This window comes from Solanum tuberosum, unplaced genomic scaffold (assembly GCF_000226075.1).
Source record: "Solanum tuberosum cultivar DM 1-3 516 R44 unplaced genomic scaffold, SolTub_3.0 scf00098, whole genome shotgun sequence".
Classification (NCBI taxonomy): Eukaryota; Viridiplantae; Streptophyta; class Magnoliopsida; order Solanales; family Solanaceae; genus Solanum; species Solanum tuberosum.
This window is the reverse complement of record NW_006239026.1, coordinates 260,244-275,358: the sequence shown is the minus strand read 5'-3', so window position 1 is coordinate 275,358 and position 15,115 is coordinate 260,244. Positions and strand designations below refer to the sequence as shown.

The window sequence follows — 15,115 nt, the reverse complement described above, 5'->3', positions numbered from 1 at the left end:
AAATAATTGATTTGACACATAAAATATCAGTATTCAATGACCACAATTTGTTCAATAGGACGCAATAAATTTTTTCCCTCGAAAAATTATACTATAATCTACCTTTATCGAATCAGAACCAACATCATTATATTGTGCTTAAACAGTTGAGGAGCCTTCGGCATGCAATTTCTGTGCACAAATATAAATTTATTTCTCGTATCTGGTCCAACCTCACAAACCTTCAACTCGCAAACTTCTCAATCTTTAACTACCACTAAATTGAGATGAAAAAAATAGTAACTTTGTAGCGTATCGAAAGGGGGATCATATTTATTTTTTAATTAAAGAAAAGGAGGAGTGAGTAAGCAAAGCATTTTCACTTTTTATATTTATTTAATTGAAATTTGAATTAGAAGTGTCATCTAATTAATTAATTAAAGAGCACTAATATATTATTAATGTCAATATGGAAGCCAAATATTTTATTGAAAATTCAACATTTGTCCCTCAACTTTTAGTGCCAAATGTACATGATACAAAAGAGTTTAAATTCTATGGAAAAATATATATACACAATTAGGTCATTTAGAAGGTAATAACAAGTAATCCTATTTAATAATATAATGGAGTATGCAATATAAATGATAATTAATATGTTATAACAAAATAAATTACATTGATAACATACCAATTTCATTAAATTATCAGTATATATAATTTAAATTGGTGTAAGAATGATCGAGTTTTTTTAATAGCACCTATGGAGTTGTTATAATAAGCATTTCCGAACCTTTTTTTTATTGCATTTATATCTTATGTCTCAATCTTAAACAAGTTGAAGATAACTATATGAAACCTGACTAACCATTATTCCCTGTTTAAGGTCAAAACAATATGTTAGAAAGTAATAATGATGTATATATAATCAACTTATCGCCTACTAAAGCAGTATTTACTTTCTCCATATAATCAAACATGTCATAATATTTGTGTGATTATAGAAACTTCTCACTAGATAACATGGAAAATATAAAGTAAAGTATTCCTGAATCTAAAATTTTATCTCGTCCTTTTTTTGAATGACCTAATTAAGAAACATGTCACATAAACTCGAACTGAGGAAATATAACAAAAGAAAATTTGATTTTAAAAACTAGATAAAACTAAACTCATCAAATCCTTTGTTAACATTTATACTTGGTACATTCATAACATAACATCATATTTATCAATTCACAATAGATATTAATCAAGCCAAAATAGTAAACAACAACAACAACAATATTGATAACTATGTCTCAATCCCAAACAAACTGGGGTCGATCGGCTATATGTATTCTGACTGATCATATTTCCCCGTTTAAGCTCAAATTAACTTGTTAGAAAGTACTAGTGATATATAATCAACTTATCGACCACTAAGTTGATTCCTGCTTTCTTAGTATCAAAGGTGTCAAAAGAGAAAAATGCATCCACATACATCCCAGGAATGAACAATCTCTCTAATTCTTTAGAGTCAAAGTTACTATATTCAACTCTTTGGTTGGTGTAAATTCCATTATGATCTATCTCTATTTTTGTTTCCCATTCAACAATGTCATCATCCAGTACTCTAGCTTTCAACCTGCACATTAAACAAATCGAAAGTACTGAAATGGGCGACTCAATAAAATTTGTAGCCTAAAGTCAAATTTTGATACGATTTGAATTTCTACCTTTCAACCTGCACATTAAGCAGATAGAAAGTACTTAAATATGGTCATCAATAAAAGCCTATAATGTTCCACTAGGAGCATTTCAAATGGATGCCTAGAGTATCATGATCGACTCAATAAAATTAGTAGCTTAAAGCCAAATTTTGATATGAACAGATTGAAGTTCTAGCTTTCAAGCTACAGATTAAGCAAATAGAAAGTGAACTATGACGATCAATAAAACATATAATGTTCCGCTAGGGCATATAAAAAAGTGTGCCAAAGCACAAGAGCGACTCAATAAAATTAGTAGCTTAAAGCCAAATTTTGATATGAACAGATTGAAGTTCTAGCTTTCAAGCTACAGATTAAGCAAATACAAAGTGAAATATGACGATCAATAAAACATATAATGTTCCGCTAGGGCATATAAAAAAGTGTGCCAAAGCATCAGGGGCGACTCAATAAAATTATTAGCTTAAAGCCAAATTTTGAAGCTAGACCTCTATAAAGGAAAATTCTTAATTTTGAGTATTTGTGTCTCGATTTATGTTTTTGAGCACTTGTATTACTGGAAACTGTTTTGTTCGGATTCTTCAAAAACACTGACATATACTTGTGTAGGATCTCTCAAAAGCTCCAACATGAGTTCAACAATATTTTTGAAAGGTCTGAACATATAATTAAATTAGAAGGGAGATTATGGAAATTAAACAACTTACTGCAAACAAATGTTTTGATAATCTCTGTTAACAACAGGCTTCCATTTTGAATCACCACCACATTCCGCGTACCTCTTCTTCACATGAACATCACATTTATCTAGAACTTCACATAAACGAAAAGAGGCATCTACCACGAAAGTGAATCGAGGGTTAACATCATTGAATATCCTGATTCCAAATCGAACATTGAGGCGTATACAATGTAGCTTCAAATCTATGTCATCGTGCATAACACGTATTTTAGGGTTGTTTCCATCGTAGAAGGAGGCTGGGATCGCGTAAATAGAAGGTATAGTAACTTCATTAGGTGAAATCCATGAATCTTGAGGAAATATGAACGGAAAAATAGACTCCTGCAAATAAACCTCGTCTAACTTCATTCAAAAATGAAACTTAAAACTTTATAGAATCAAAATAGAAATGATTATCGAATGCCAATTCAACCAACTCAGGCTTCGGTTCTCCCCTTCTTTCGTCCCTCTAGTCAAGGGTTGAGCTAGAGGGGCGGAAAAGGGTTTATCTGTATCCCTTCATGATGGAAAAATCACACTACATGTACACTAATTATTTTCTTTATGTACATATATATACTAGATGTTGAAAATTCTGCCTCTACCACTACATCATAGTATGACATATATACAAACTACGTACATATGTATATACGTATGATTTTATATTATGTATTATTCTTAAACTAATTATTTAAACTTACCAAGAATAAAACACTTCCACAGTGCTTGACAACTTCAAGATTCATTCTGACATCATCCAAACTCCTGAAATTACGGGTGTCAAATAAACAGATTGAGCAGGTCAAAGTTGGGGGGAATAATATATAACTCGTTCAAAGGTTATTTGAGTTAAAGATAAATTGAATCAAGAAAAACTAAAGAATTAGTCATATATAACTCAACCATCAAACTATTATCAACTTTTAATTTCTTTGTTTAATTATCAAACAAAACTAGCAAACTTTTATATTTCTTTATAGAGATAATGGTAAAAAACACACATGATAATTTTTTTTTACGAATTTTCTATCTGAATTATTAAGTGTTTGCGTTTCCTATCCGACTACCACCAACTATTTATCAAAGTTGATCAGTTACCATGTGGATGATATTTTATGAGCAAATTAAGTTGTCACGAGCCTTTTAGCACTTGTATACAAACACTTGATCTGATCACTTTTGAAGTATGTTTTGATATATAGTTGATGATAGTTAAGATAGAAAACACAAACATATAATAGATTCGATATAAAACTCAAAAAATAATAATACTTCAGATATATTTTTGACCATTATCCTCTTTCCTCAATGCAAATGCATATTCATATTTACCTATGTACTTGGTCTTCAAATCCAAAATATGCTGCTAGACTATCCAACTGCCAAAAACATTATCTCTCAAATTTTAGGATCAAAATTTTTGGATAAAAGGAAGGGTAATATGAATACTATATGATTTTAGATAATTATTATTTATTGTTTATGTAAATAAAATATTAATCCACGGGATACTTACAACCTCTCACAAGTTCGTGCAAGTATGAAATATTTTTGTCCATCAAGTTTATTTTGTTGTTGTTGTGAATTGGTTGATTTTGGTTTTCTATTAGCAGAGATAGATACAAGATTTGAACTTTATGAGGCCAAATGCAGAATTCCATCACATTCCATATAATTCTGAATCTACTTTTTTTTCTATTTATATTTTTTTTAATTTCATTTTATGTGTCGTAATTTAAATATGTATGGAATTTAAAAAATAAAAAAACTTTTGAATTTTGTGGTCTTAATGTCAAATGAGATATTGGAATTCAGGAATTACTTAAGGGTGACAATATTAGTCCATGAAAACATGACATGCTCAACCTAATTGACACGCTCATTTATTAAGTCAAATTATTTTCACCCACCTAATTAAGTCTATATAAAAGTTGGGTGATATATAGCGCAAATTGACCATTTTTTTTTAATACTTAGCTCATTTCAATCTAAGCAATAACCCGTTCATTTTATATTATCTCTAACATATTTTGACTCCCACAAATTCAGTCCAACTCGCCTACTATTTGGCACACCTAGAATCACTAAATATAGAAAGTGACATTATTTTTGAAACACACTAGAAAAAAAGATGACACAAATCAAAATAGAAAAAAATAATTGATTCAACGGTATGAATCAAAATTACTAAATTCAGATGAATCCGTAACTATGGCACTAGGTCTGACGACCTTCCTGCCATGATCTATTCTAACTTCATTGACTACTAGGCTACACTCTCAAATTTGCAAAATCATGTAACAACATTCACCAAAGTTATAAAGAGATATATACCTTCATGTTTCCAGCCCTCTTTCCAAACCATTTTTTTAGCAATGGAAGTGAATCAATCAAGTGTCTATATTCTGGTGATGGCCAATTAATTCCATCAAATGCCTCTTTAATTTTAACACAATCAAATCTCTTAATATTGTGTCCAGCCCATATTTTCCCTGTGTCATCACGAAAAAAATAAAAAAATGAGATATCTCATAATATTTATTTTTTACGTACCATCGAAGATTATAAGAAGACAATAAAATACCTTTAAAAGAGCGCTTGAATTGAACTTTAGGTATAAAGTCATTTTTTTTGGTACATTTACATAGTTGATTTTGTGGATTTGTTGATTAGTACATCTCCGATGCTGATAGGGCTGAGATCTATTATTCTTAAAGTGAATTTTTTAAAATATAAATTTAGATTAATCAAGTCTCGTAGAGGGTGACAAACACCGAATGAGAAACTTAAAAAAATTATATTTTCTACATTACTAGTGTAAAAAAGAGCAAATTATTGCAAGAAACATTCCTAGTATATATTTGGGAAGGATCGCATCCCAGAGATACAAATTAAACGGCGGAGCAAGGAATTTTACTAAGAGACATTAAAATATTAAAAAAGTATTTAACATACCAAAAAAATAAGGAAATCAAATCACCACATATATTAAAATAATTAAAATTTTGACTAAGCTAAATAGTGTAATTTTTCGGCGACCTTGACATAGGTGGCTGCGCCACGGAGTACAATATAGGTAGAGCCACCTTGACTCAAGTTTCAGGAGTCTGGAGTATAAAAAACAACTTTTATTTATCAAAAAATTCAGAAGGGTAACAAGAATGGAAACAAACCAAAAAGGTACCCATTAACTTTACCTTTTGGTTTGTTTCCATATTTTGTTACCCTTAGGAATTTTTTATTAAAATAAAATAAAATAAAATTGCCTTTTATGCTTTGAACTTCAAGTTTCAGTGATTGATTTCAGGCATTAAAATCATAACCTAGATTATATGAATATAATTTTATCGTTACTTCGACACGTGAACACTCTCATTCTATAGTTACTTTAGTGTGTAAAAGTTAAAAAAATAAAAATAAAATTTAATGTTAATTACCATGAAGGATTTGGTAGATTTTTTCAGCAACTTGAGAGAAGTGAGGGGCATAAGCTAAAGCTTCTCTTGTGATACCATTAGAAAGATCCGAAAAAGTATCCAAGAATAACGGGTCATCGGGTCGGATCAGGGTCGAATAGCTATCAAGCTCAATTAACCTCCTCGGGCATACGAATATCGATCCGAATTCCAATAGGGCCCAATCTTGACCCGGATTTGGACGCCTCATCTCCAAATCAAAGAACACAATCGGGTCGTGCTCTCCATCTATGATCATCTCCATTAATGTAGTCGAGTTAAGTTGAGTTGAGTTGAGTTGAGTTGTGTAGGCGAGTCAAACTGAGCTGAATTGAGTTGAATTGAGCTTTCATCGATTTTAGACACACTAAGAATGTAATTTTTTTTGGTGTTAGACATATATAACTCTTTTAAGTGTTTATATAGATGCATGTATGTAGAGCTATGTGTGTGAATTATTGAACTTTTAAATGTGAGCATAATATTCTTTACTTTTTAGTCTGTTAAAAAAAACAAGAGATATTTTATCGGGTTCATTTAATGTTTTTAATTAGTCTAACATGTAAATTTAGAAAATAAAAATTAAATTAAATTTTGTGATATTAAATGTAATATTTTATAGTATATAATTTGTTAAAATATAATTTAGATTTTATATTTTTAAATAAAATAAATGACAATTTTTTTGAAACCGACTAAAAAAAGGTTGGATTTTTTATGGTGGGGCAGTGTAATGTACTATTGTAACTTTGCCTTTTTTTTGCCTTTTCAAAAAGGCAGTCTTGAAGTAGTGCACATTGGAAGCTTAATTTAGTGTGTGACTTGAGAGGGTAGTTTTGTCATTTCATTGAAAAGACATGATTTTAGATTCGAGACTGAATATAGAGTCGTCTCACTTTTGATAGAGAGTGTTTTATCTCCAATGGAGGGACTGGTTTTAAGATTGTTGTACACAATCTTGTAAGAAATTATAAAAAAAATGTATTTTCTTCTTATTTAGTTAAGTGACTTTCTATTTCACCTGGCGTGAAGTTGGATTAGTCAAATCCCAAAGCGAATACAAAACATCAAGTGAAAAAAATATAAAAATTACAATCTTAGTAGACAAGCTTCTTAATTTTATTGGTTATGTATGTGTTGTCCTTTTTTTCTTTCTTTTTCTTTTTGTGTTGGCCATTATATTATCTCTTTAATAATCTTCTCACTGTCTTTAGTCATCAACTTATTATTCAAGGTCAAGAAAATATAAAGTTATAATAACGACAAAAGAGACATGTAGTACTAAAAATAATTCCTAGGTTAATAGGATAACTTTTTTTTTTCCTGAGTCGAGAGTCTATCGAAAAAATAATTTTTTTATTCTATATATAAGGTAGAGATAAAGTTTATGTATATTTTATCCTTCTCGAATCATATTTATTACATTACATTGAATATATTATTATTCTTAATAAAAAATCTTGAATTAGAGCTATATGTATAAAGTTATCTTTGTTAAAGAATAATTTACTCCAATATGAGACTTTTCGATACAAATTAAAATTTAATTAAATCTCAACACAAGTACGGAACATCTTCTCTTTTTTTTCTTTTCCTCATGCAATAATTTCATGTTTCATACAAGTCCTAAGTTTGATGGCCATTGAGTCCATTCCAATTGGTTGAATAATGTCACAACATTCTCCTCTGTTACCATCCTATACAACAAAAAAAAAGAAAAAGAAAAAAAAAAAGAGAGAAGGATTATATACATATATATATATATTTTTATTTTTTTAAAAAAGTCACATAAAGTACTCTTGGTAGCAAACTTTTATAATAAAAACCTCAATATTCATATTGAAAAAGAATCATCAAAGAAAATGCTTTTTTTAACTCTGCAAATAATAATAATAATTATCATATAAAGTCTCATATTAAAGTGCTTATAATTTTGGGGTCTAAAATAAATCTTCTTCTATTTCTATCCTATAGACTATAAAATTTCTTTTATTTTAGAGTTCGAGAAAGGGTCACACCAATTCAAAGGAGTTTGGCATCCATGTGGAGCCTATCCTAATGAAAACATCTCATCACTGGTTGATCATTCAAGTATAGTTCGAACCTATAATGACAACCTATTCTTATGCAAGCATTACTAGTGGCTAATTCCACAGGTCGAATTCATGAAGACAATCTATATGTGGTACATACATCACCTATAGACAACTTCAATACACTCCAAAGTTGTCCTTTTCTTCTACAACGTAACAAATAAAGAATTTTGCGGTAATAATGTAATTATCACTATATTATATTTTTAGCAACAATATATTAATATGAACATTTATAACCAACACTCCACGTAAATGTCGTTAAAGATTTTAGCAGCAAAAAATATTGTCATTAAAAGGAAAAAAATATATTGCCACTAAATATCTCTTTTGATGTAATGTTGATCGGTCAATAAACACACAAATACATATGTATAATATACCAAAGAAAATAAGAAATATTATTTTGAAATAGATTAAGACAAACAAATCGAAACAGAGTGCGTACAAAGTAAACTTACCCCCACATGAAGCTTATGCATAGGAGAGAACACATGAACTTTCATGACACCATTAGAAGAATGATCATCATCATTATTGGCACAAATCCTATGATTTTTCTTGACATATGTTGTCACAATATGATTCAACCTAGTACCCTCCAAAGAATCAAAAAACAAAATATTTGGAACTTCATCACATGAAAAATTATTATTATTGTTGAATTTTCTAACATTAAACATGTAAGGTGGCCATGCACCTTTTCTCCATTCACCAAATGTCTCAATTGGAGTTTGAAGATAACTTTGTGATATAATTTTGTCATAAATTTGTACTGAATATCCCCATGACACTGAAAATGTCCAATTGTGTCTCTTATTGTAACATGTACTTTGTTGTAATAGTCTAGATTGATCAACACTTGCTGCTTTCATTAGATGATTTAAGGCATCATAATGGTTCATTGATGGAAAAATTGGTGATACTAAGTCAAGATGATGGAGTGATATGAATGGTGATTGTGGATGAGCTGATAAAAATCCTGATATATCGCGACGCAAGTCGATCTGAAATAACATGAGAAAGTCATTTTCTGATGTTCGATTACCGAGGGAGGGGGTGGGGGGGCATGAAGTAAAAAATAAAGGGAGTGTGAAATATGCCATCACTACAACAAAAACAACTTTTAGCGGCAATAAATAGACACATTAATAAAGAATGCTTAAAAAGTCTTTACCGGCATTAGTTAAGTGCCATTAGATCCAATGTTACTAAAGGCTTTAGGGACATATACAAAGAGGGCTAATTGCCGCTAAAAATACAATATTTAGTGGCAATTGAGCTATTATATCGTTAATTAATTGCCGCTAAAGATCATTTTTGATATAGTGAATATAATTATCTTAACGTTTAAATTCATATTACTAATTACTCTAATTAACAATTGAGACGTTATTAATTATTATTTAATCTCTAGTACTAATTAAAGATATAATCAGAATACACTTCCCAATTTACTATTCCTTTAGTTTTTAATTATATTTGATTGAACACGAAGTTTTAAAAAATATAAACTTTTAAAATTTGTAATCTAGCTAGAACAAGCCGGCAAAGATATTTTGTGTGACGATTTATCTCACTATGAATAAAACAAGAAGTTAAATTGATCCTAAACGTAAAATATATTATTTTTGGAGACAAACAAAAAAAGAAAAGAAAAATATTTATGAAAAATTATAATTTCACTGGCCAATATTATTCTTGAAAAATATCAGAGACACTTTAACATAACTAACCTGATATAGGATTAGTAAGATAAGACCTTAGCTCTCCTTACTCATAAGTCATCAGGGCCATCACGACACCAAATTAAATACTCTCTCTATATATTTGATTATGATTCCAGTTATTATTGTATATTCACTCAAAGTCGTTATTACAATTTTAAATTATGAATGCGCCTCTGACCAGTCACGAAAAAAAAGAAGAGTTTGATTACTTACTTGATGAAATCCTTTTTCTAGTGTAATGGTGACTCCTAAATCTGCAATACAAGCTTGTAAAATGTGATCACTTCCATACAAATATGGATACCTCTTAATACAAGTATCCATATTCTTTGCCAAAGCTTGTGCTAAAGGGTAACTCAATGCATAACCACCACCACCAAATGCCATTTGAAATGACATTCCAAAATTACTCACAATGCACTCTGAATTCATCCCAACATAATAGTATTTCATATGATCATACTTTGATAGCACATTGACCAAATTTTCAATCATGAATACAGTGTCATCATCAGCCATAACGTACCATCTAACAGTACTAGAGTCATGTTCTTCCATGAACGTCTCCTGAATCACTCTCACCATTCTAATCGCGAATGGCATTCCATGTTTGTTGTAAGGCATGTATCGCGAATTGTCACTAGAAATTCTATAAGGAGGAGATGAATTAGGCCATGGTAAGTGTTCATCATTTGGGGTTCTATCTAAGAAAAGATAACCCTTAGTTATATTTGGTTTCCACCAAGAATTTATGTAACATTTTTTTGTACCCCATGTGTTTGATGAGGCTGCAATTCCAAAAACTAAATGGCTAATATTGGTTTTAATATTATTGGAATTAAAATAATATTGTTTTGATGATTTGATGATGTTTTTTGTGGGGGGAAATTGTGATAGGGTTGTTGTTGTTGTTGATGATGATGATAAGAAAAAGTATATAAGATATAGAATTAGGGTTAAGAAAACTAGGGTTTTGCATAAAATTCCATTCAAGAACAAGTTTTTGGACAAAGTTTTTGGTTTAATATTTAGGATAATGGCATTAGTAGTAGTACTTTTTTCTAATGACATTTTTCCTAGCTAGGAAAATTTTGAGTTTTTGTTGAAAATGAAAGAACACAACTATGATATATATAAAATATATGTAAATTTCAGCTGGTTATGTTGTTATAATAATCGTTGCACGCCTTCACTCCGTCTCTCATTTTGAAAAGTTTTTTCAGTTACTTTTTATAATGATCTGATCTAAAAAGTATGATACATCGATATACAAGATTTTCTTTTTTCACATGTTAGGACCCCCTTGTGGTGCATATATAATATGTCATGTAATTGAAAGACAAATTAATGTGATCATTGATTAAGTAATAACTTAACTTAAGTTTCTTGCTTTGTTTGGGAGATAATTGATGATTAAATGATAACACAAAAAGCATGAACATATATGCAGCAACTTTTGTGTGGAAACAAAATTTAATGATGAATAGTCACACCAAATTACACAAGGGTCACACAAAAAATTATACAAGGGTCACACCAAAGTTTAGGGGGTAGCTAAAGTTAAATTATTTCACATACTTCAAGAGTAAATTTGATATTTTTACCAAAATAACTAACTTGTCATTATCTCAAAAATTGTCTTATAAAGAAATAAAAAAATTAAGGTTTGTCTCAAGGTCGTAAACAACCTATTTTCCTCACAAAGGTAAGGGGTGATGTCTGCGTATATCCCATTCTATCTACACTACATCGTAAAATTACATTGAGTATATTATTGTTATTGTTTTAAGTTTTTTCTCGTGATCATAAGTATCTTTACACAAGTTCGTAATCATCATCACACCGCAAAAAATAATAATTAAAGGAAGTATCTACAAAAACCATCGTCACTAAATAGCTCATAAATAATAGAATTTTTTATATAATTTATTGCTAATTATCCATTATTAAACTAAATTAGCGATATATTTTTATTGTTTAGCAACATAAGTTGTCCGTCTCTAATTTATTTATTTTTTGAAAATGGACCAATCAATTTCTAGGACATAGCTAAATTTTAGTTATTAACAAATTCAGAATCCACAAAAGAATATAAAGGGTAGTAATTTTTTTTTTGAGGTCATCACAGAAATTAAGAGTCAATGCCTTATAAATAAATTTTAAAAAAAGTGTTCAAGGCATTGAAAATTGTATTTTATTATTATATTATTTAAAATAAAGGGGAAAAAAGGACATTTCCTTCTTCCTTTTCGCTCCAATTTTTTTCCTATTGAAATGAAAATTCTCCTTCCCATGAGCTTTGCCAAGAAAATGTTTTCTTTTGTAGTTTTCAAGGAAAATTTTCTTTAATTTTTTTTCCCAAAAAAAATCCAGAAAAATAAAATTTTGCAAGAGATGTATATATAAGTTAATAAAATGTTTTATTTGTAGTTTTCAAAGAAAATTTTCTTAGAGTTTTTTTCCCTAAAAAATAATCCAGAAAAATAAATTTTGAATGAGATATATAAGACAAGAAAATGTGTTCTTTTGTAGTTTTCAAAGAGAATATTCTTTGAGTTCTTTTTCCCTTTATAAATAGAATTCAAAAAACTAAATTTTGGAAAATATATTGTATATATTTAGTTATTTTTTATTTTTTTTGAAATAGAGAAATAAATGGAGAATTCATCATTGGGAGCTGCAATTTGTGCTGTTTTTGCAGTTTCTGGAGGTGTTGTCCTTCTTGCATCTAAAGTTCATAAACACCTCCTTTCTGATTTCATGAAGAAGATTGAAATTGAAATTAGTAAATATTTTACCCCTTTTAATTTTTATTTATTTATTTACTGTTAAAATATCGCACCGATTTAATTTTCTCTAAAATGTATTTGTTATCCTAATTTATGTGATATATTTATCTTTTAGATATGTTTTTAAAAAAATAACACATTTTAGTATAGAAATAGTTTAACTTAAACCTTATATTTTATGCGTAGGATGTGTTTGGTACAAATGAAGATGTTTTCTTGGAATGTAAGTAGGGTTTTTAAAACTTTTTTTCTTGATGTTTAGTAACTAAGCGGAAAACATTATTTCAAGAATATTTATATACAATCTAGATAAATATTACTATGATGGAATAGGGAGTAGAGGTGGTCGGGTGGTACTTAAGGTGGGGAGGGGCTCAGGATAGGGGTCGAGGAGGAGACAGTCAACGTAAAATATCATTAATTATAAAACTTGTTTTTCCTACTAATTCCTAAGAAATTATTTTCCCATTTTATAAATAACCTGTTTTTTTATATATCTTGTTCAATCAATCATGAGATTATTTATAGTCGCATTTCTTGTATATTGCCCCCAAATTATTTTTTAATTTTTTTTGTGAAAATTTTGATTCTGACACTGATCAATAATTTTGATGAATATTTTTGGATGTTAGGACTAGAAAAAGACCAACAAAAGAAGAAGGTGAGGTTTTCCAATGAAGTTATAAAATTGGCCCCTCAATTATTAGAGAAAGTTGAAGAAGTTGATGATCATAATCCAAAGAGAAGGAATAATCCAAAGAACTTTGAATCTATGCCTTTGAATTGGCAAGCTCTTTACAAAGGGATCCTCCAACACAAGTCCCTCAAACACTACAACTAAATTCAATTTTCAATTTTGTAATATTATTATTATTATTATTATTTTTATAGTGTGTTTTATGTGATTCTCATAAAATTTTAGAATTAATTTGTGTAAAATTTTGAGTTAAATAAAGACAAGTAATTAGTTGAAGTTTTTTTTTTTGTTTAATTCGATACTGCTTTAGTCCCTCTCGTTCTTCTAGAAGAAGAAGAAGGGAGCTATGTCTGAATAAATAAGCTAGAAGATGAAAGACTTTTTTCATTTTTCGACGGTGAAGTAATATCAATTTCATGATTTCTCTTTTACACAAGCGATAATTATAGTTATCTATTACTTAGCTAATTAATCATCATCGACAATAATAACATACCAATTGTCCCATTGTGATTATATAAGGGGACTTTGGAGATGGTATGGGTATATGCAGATTTTATATTTTATTTGTAGTAAGCAAAAAATATTTTAAATAGATTTTCAATTAAAAAAATATTTTAAAATTTTATACAAGACGAATTAAATTATAAAATATAGAGGTCTTGACTGCGTACTACATCAATTAATTCATAAATACAATAAATAACATATTATTATTATATAATGAAATAATTGAAGAAACAGAAAACCTCTAAAATGTAGATCATCAGATTTTCACTCCAAAACTTTGATGATTTTGTTGACTTTTCAAATATGAATAATTGTTAAATAATCTTTTTTAAATTGTCTAAGAGTCTGTTAGGATCAACTGAATTTAAGTGTTAGAGTGAATTGAGGAATGTACAAATAATAAGGTATTTGGATGGATATGTTGAAATTGAAAATAAATATTTCATTTGTTTGGTAAAATAAACACTTTTCTTGTTAAAATGTTTGAAATATCCGCAAAGTCATTAACACAAAAAATAACAATATATTTTTCCAGTGTAATTACAGAAGTGTAGAGTCCAGAGAAGGTATGATATACGCAGATCTTATCCCAATTAATTATTGTGAGATAGACTTATTGATAGATTTTCGATTCAAAACACATGTACCCAATGCAGGGTTATAAAAAAAGGTAAGACAATAAAGTATTAAAATTAAAATAAATAAATTTATATTCTATAGTTTTAATATCTTAAGTCGAAAAACAAAAACTAATTGGGTCCATAGCTCAGTGGTAGAGCATTTGACTGCAGATCAAGAGGTCACCGGTTCGAACCCGGTTGGGCCCTTTTTTCCCCTTTTTAATCTGTAATTTTTTTTATATTTTCAATTAATTGGGATATAAAACTGTCAATAGTAGCTTTGAATGATTATTTTTGCATGTTTTTTAAATTTTGAGTCGAGAGTTTATCAAAAACTGTTTTGAGAGAAAAACGTTTAAGTGGCGAGTAGTGTGTGCAATAGCTAGCGTATACAAAAAAATTTATAAACGATGTCGACATTAATGTTCAAATAAATGAAAAGGAATCAATCAACAAGAAAATTTAGTTATTAAGAAGAATCTATTTTTATTATAGGAGTGGTTAAAGTTTATTGTGCTAATTACAAACGTTGATTAAAGATTTTGAATTCAAATTTTAGGAATGGATTAGTTGATTTTGGTGAAATCTAGCATGTTATCGTTAAAATAAGATATCTGACGTAAATTTGAATTAGTCTGACCTGAATATAAATGATCTGATGCGACACGCGATAAAGGAAAAGAATTTGATTATGTGTTTGTTTGGTTGACATGCATAACCAATGCTTTGTAATAATCAACTAATTATTAAAGAGTTAATGATAAAAACACTCATCTAAATAATTATTTTTTCAAGAGTTTGATATC

The 15,115-nt window shown here is 29.0% G+C and overlaps 2 protein-coding genes and 1 non-coding gene across 3 annotated transcripts; 1 reads left to right on the top strand and 2 right to left on the bottom strand.

The window, feature by feature from the left end:
- Positions 1 to 1,140: 1,140 nt before the first annotated feature.
- LOC102593675 (protein NEN3-like) lies at positions 1,141 to 6,270 on the bottom strand. The gene is made up of 6 exons (XM_006348364.2): positions 5,853 to 6,270; positions 4,750 to 4,907; positions 3,748 to 3,794; positions 3,117 to 3,180; positions 2,399 to 2,754; positions 1,141 to 1,606 (listed from the first exon to the last, which is right to left on the bottom strand). The coding sequence occupies exons 1-6, from the start codon at positions 6,133 to 6,135 to the stop codon at positions 1,372 to 1,374; spliced, it is 1,143 nt and encodes a 380-aa protein (XP_006348426.1). The 5' UTR covers positions 6,136 to 6,270; the 3' UTR covers positions 1,141 to 1,371.
- Positions 6,271 to 7,465: 1,195 nt separating this feature from the next.
- On the bottom strand, positions 7,466 to 10,317 carry LOC102583406 (uncharacterized). Its single transcript, XM_015309193.1, has 2 exons — positions 9,907 to 10,317; positions 7,466 to 7,567 (listed from the first exon to the last, which is right to left on the bottom strand). Exons 1-2 carry the CDS (start codon positions 10,315 to 10,317, stop codon positions 7,466 to 7,468), a joined length of 513 nt encoding a protein of 170 aa, XP_015164679.1.
- A 4,127-nt stretch (positions 10,318 to 14,444) lies between these two features.
- TRNAC-GCA (transfer RNA cysteine (anticodon GCA)) lies at positions 14,445 to 14,516 on the top strand. The gene has a single exon. It is a non-coding gene; the product is annotated as a tRNA-Cys (tRNA).
- Positions 14,517 to 15,115: the final 599 nt, after the last annotated feature.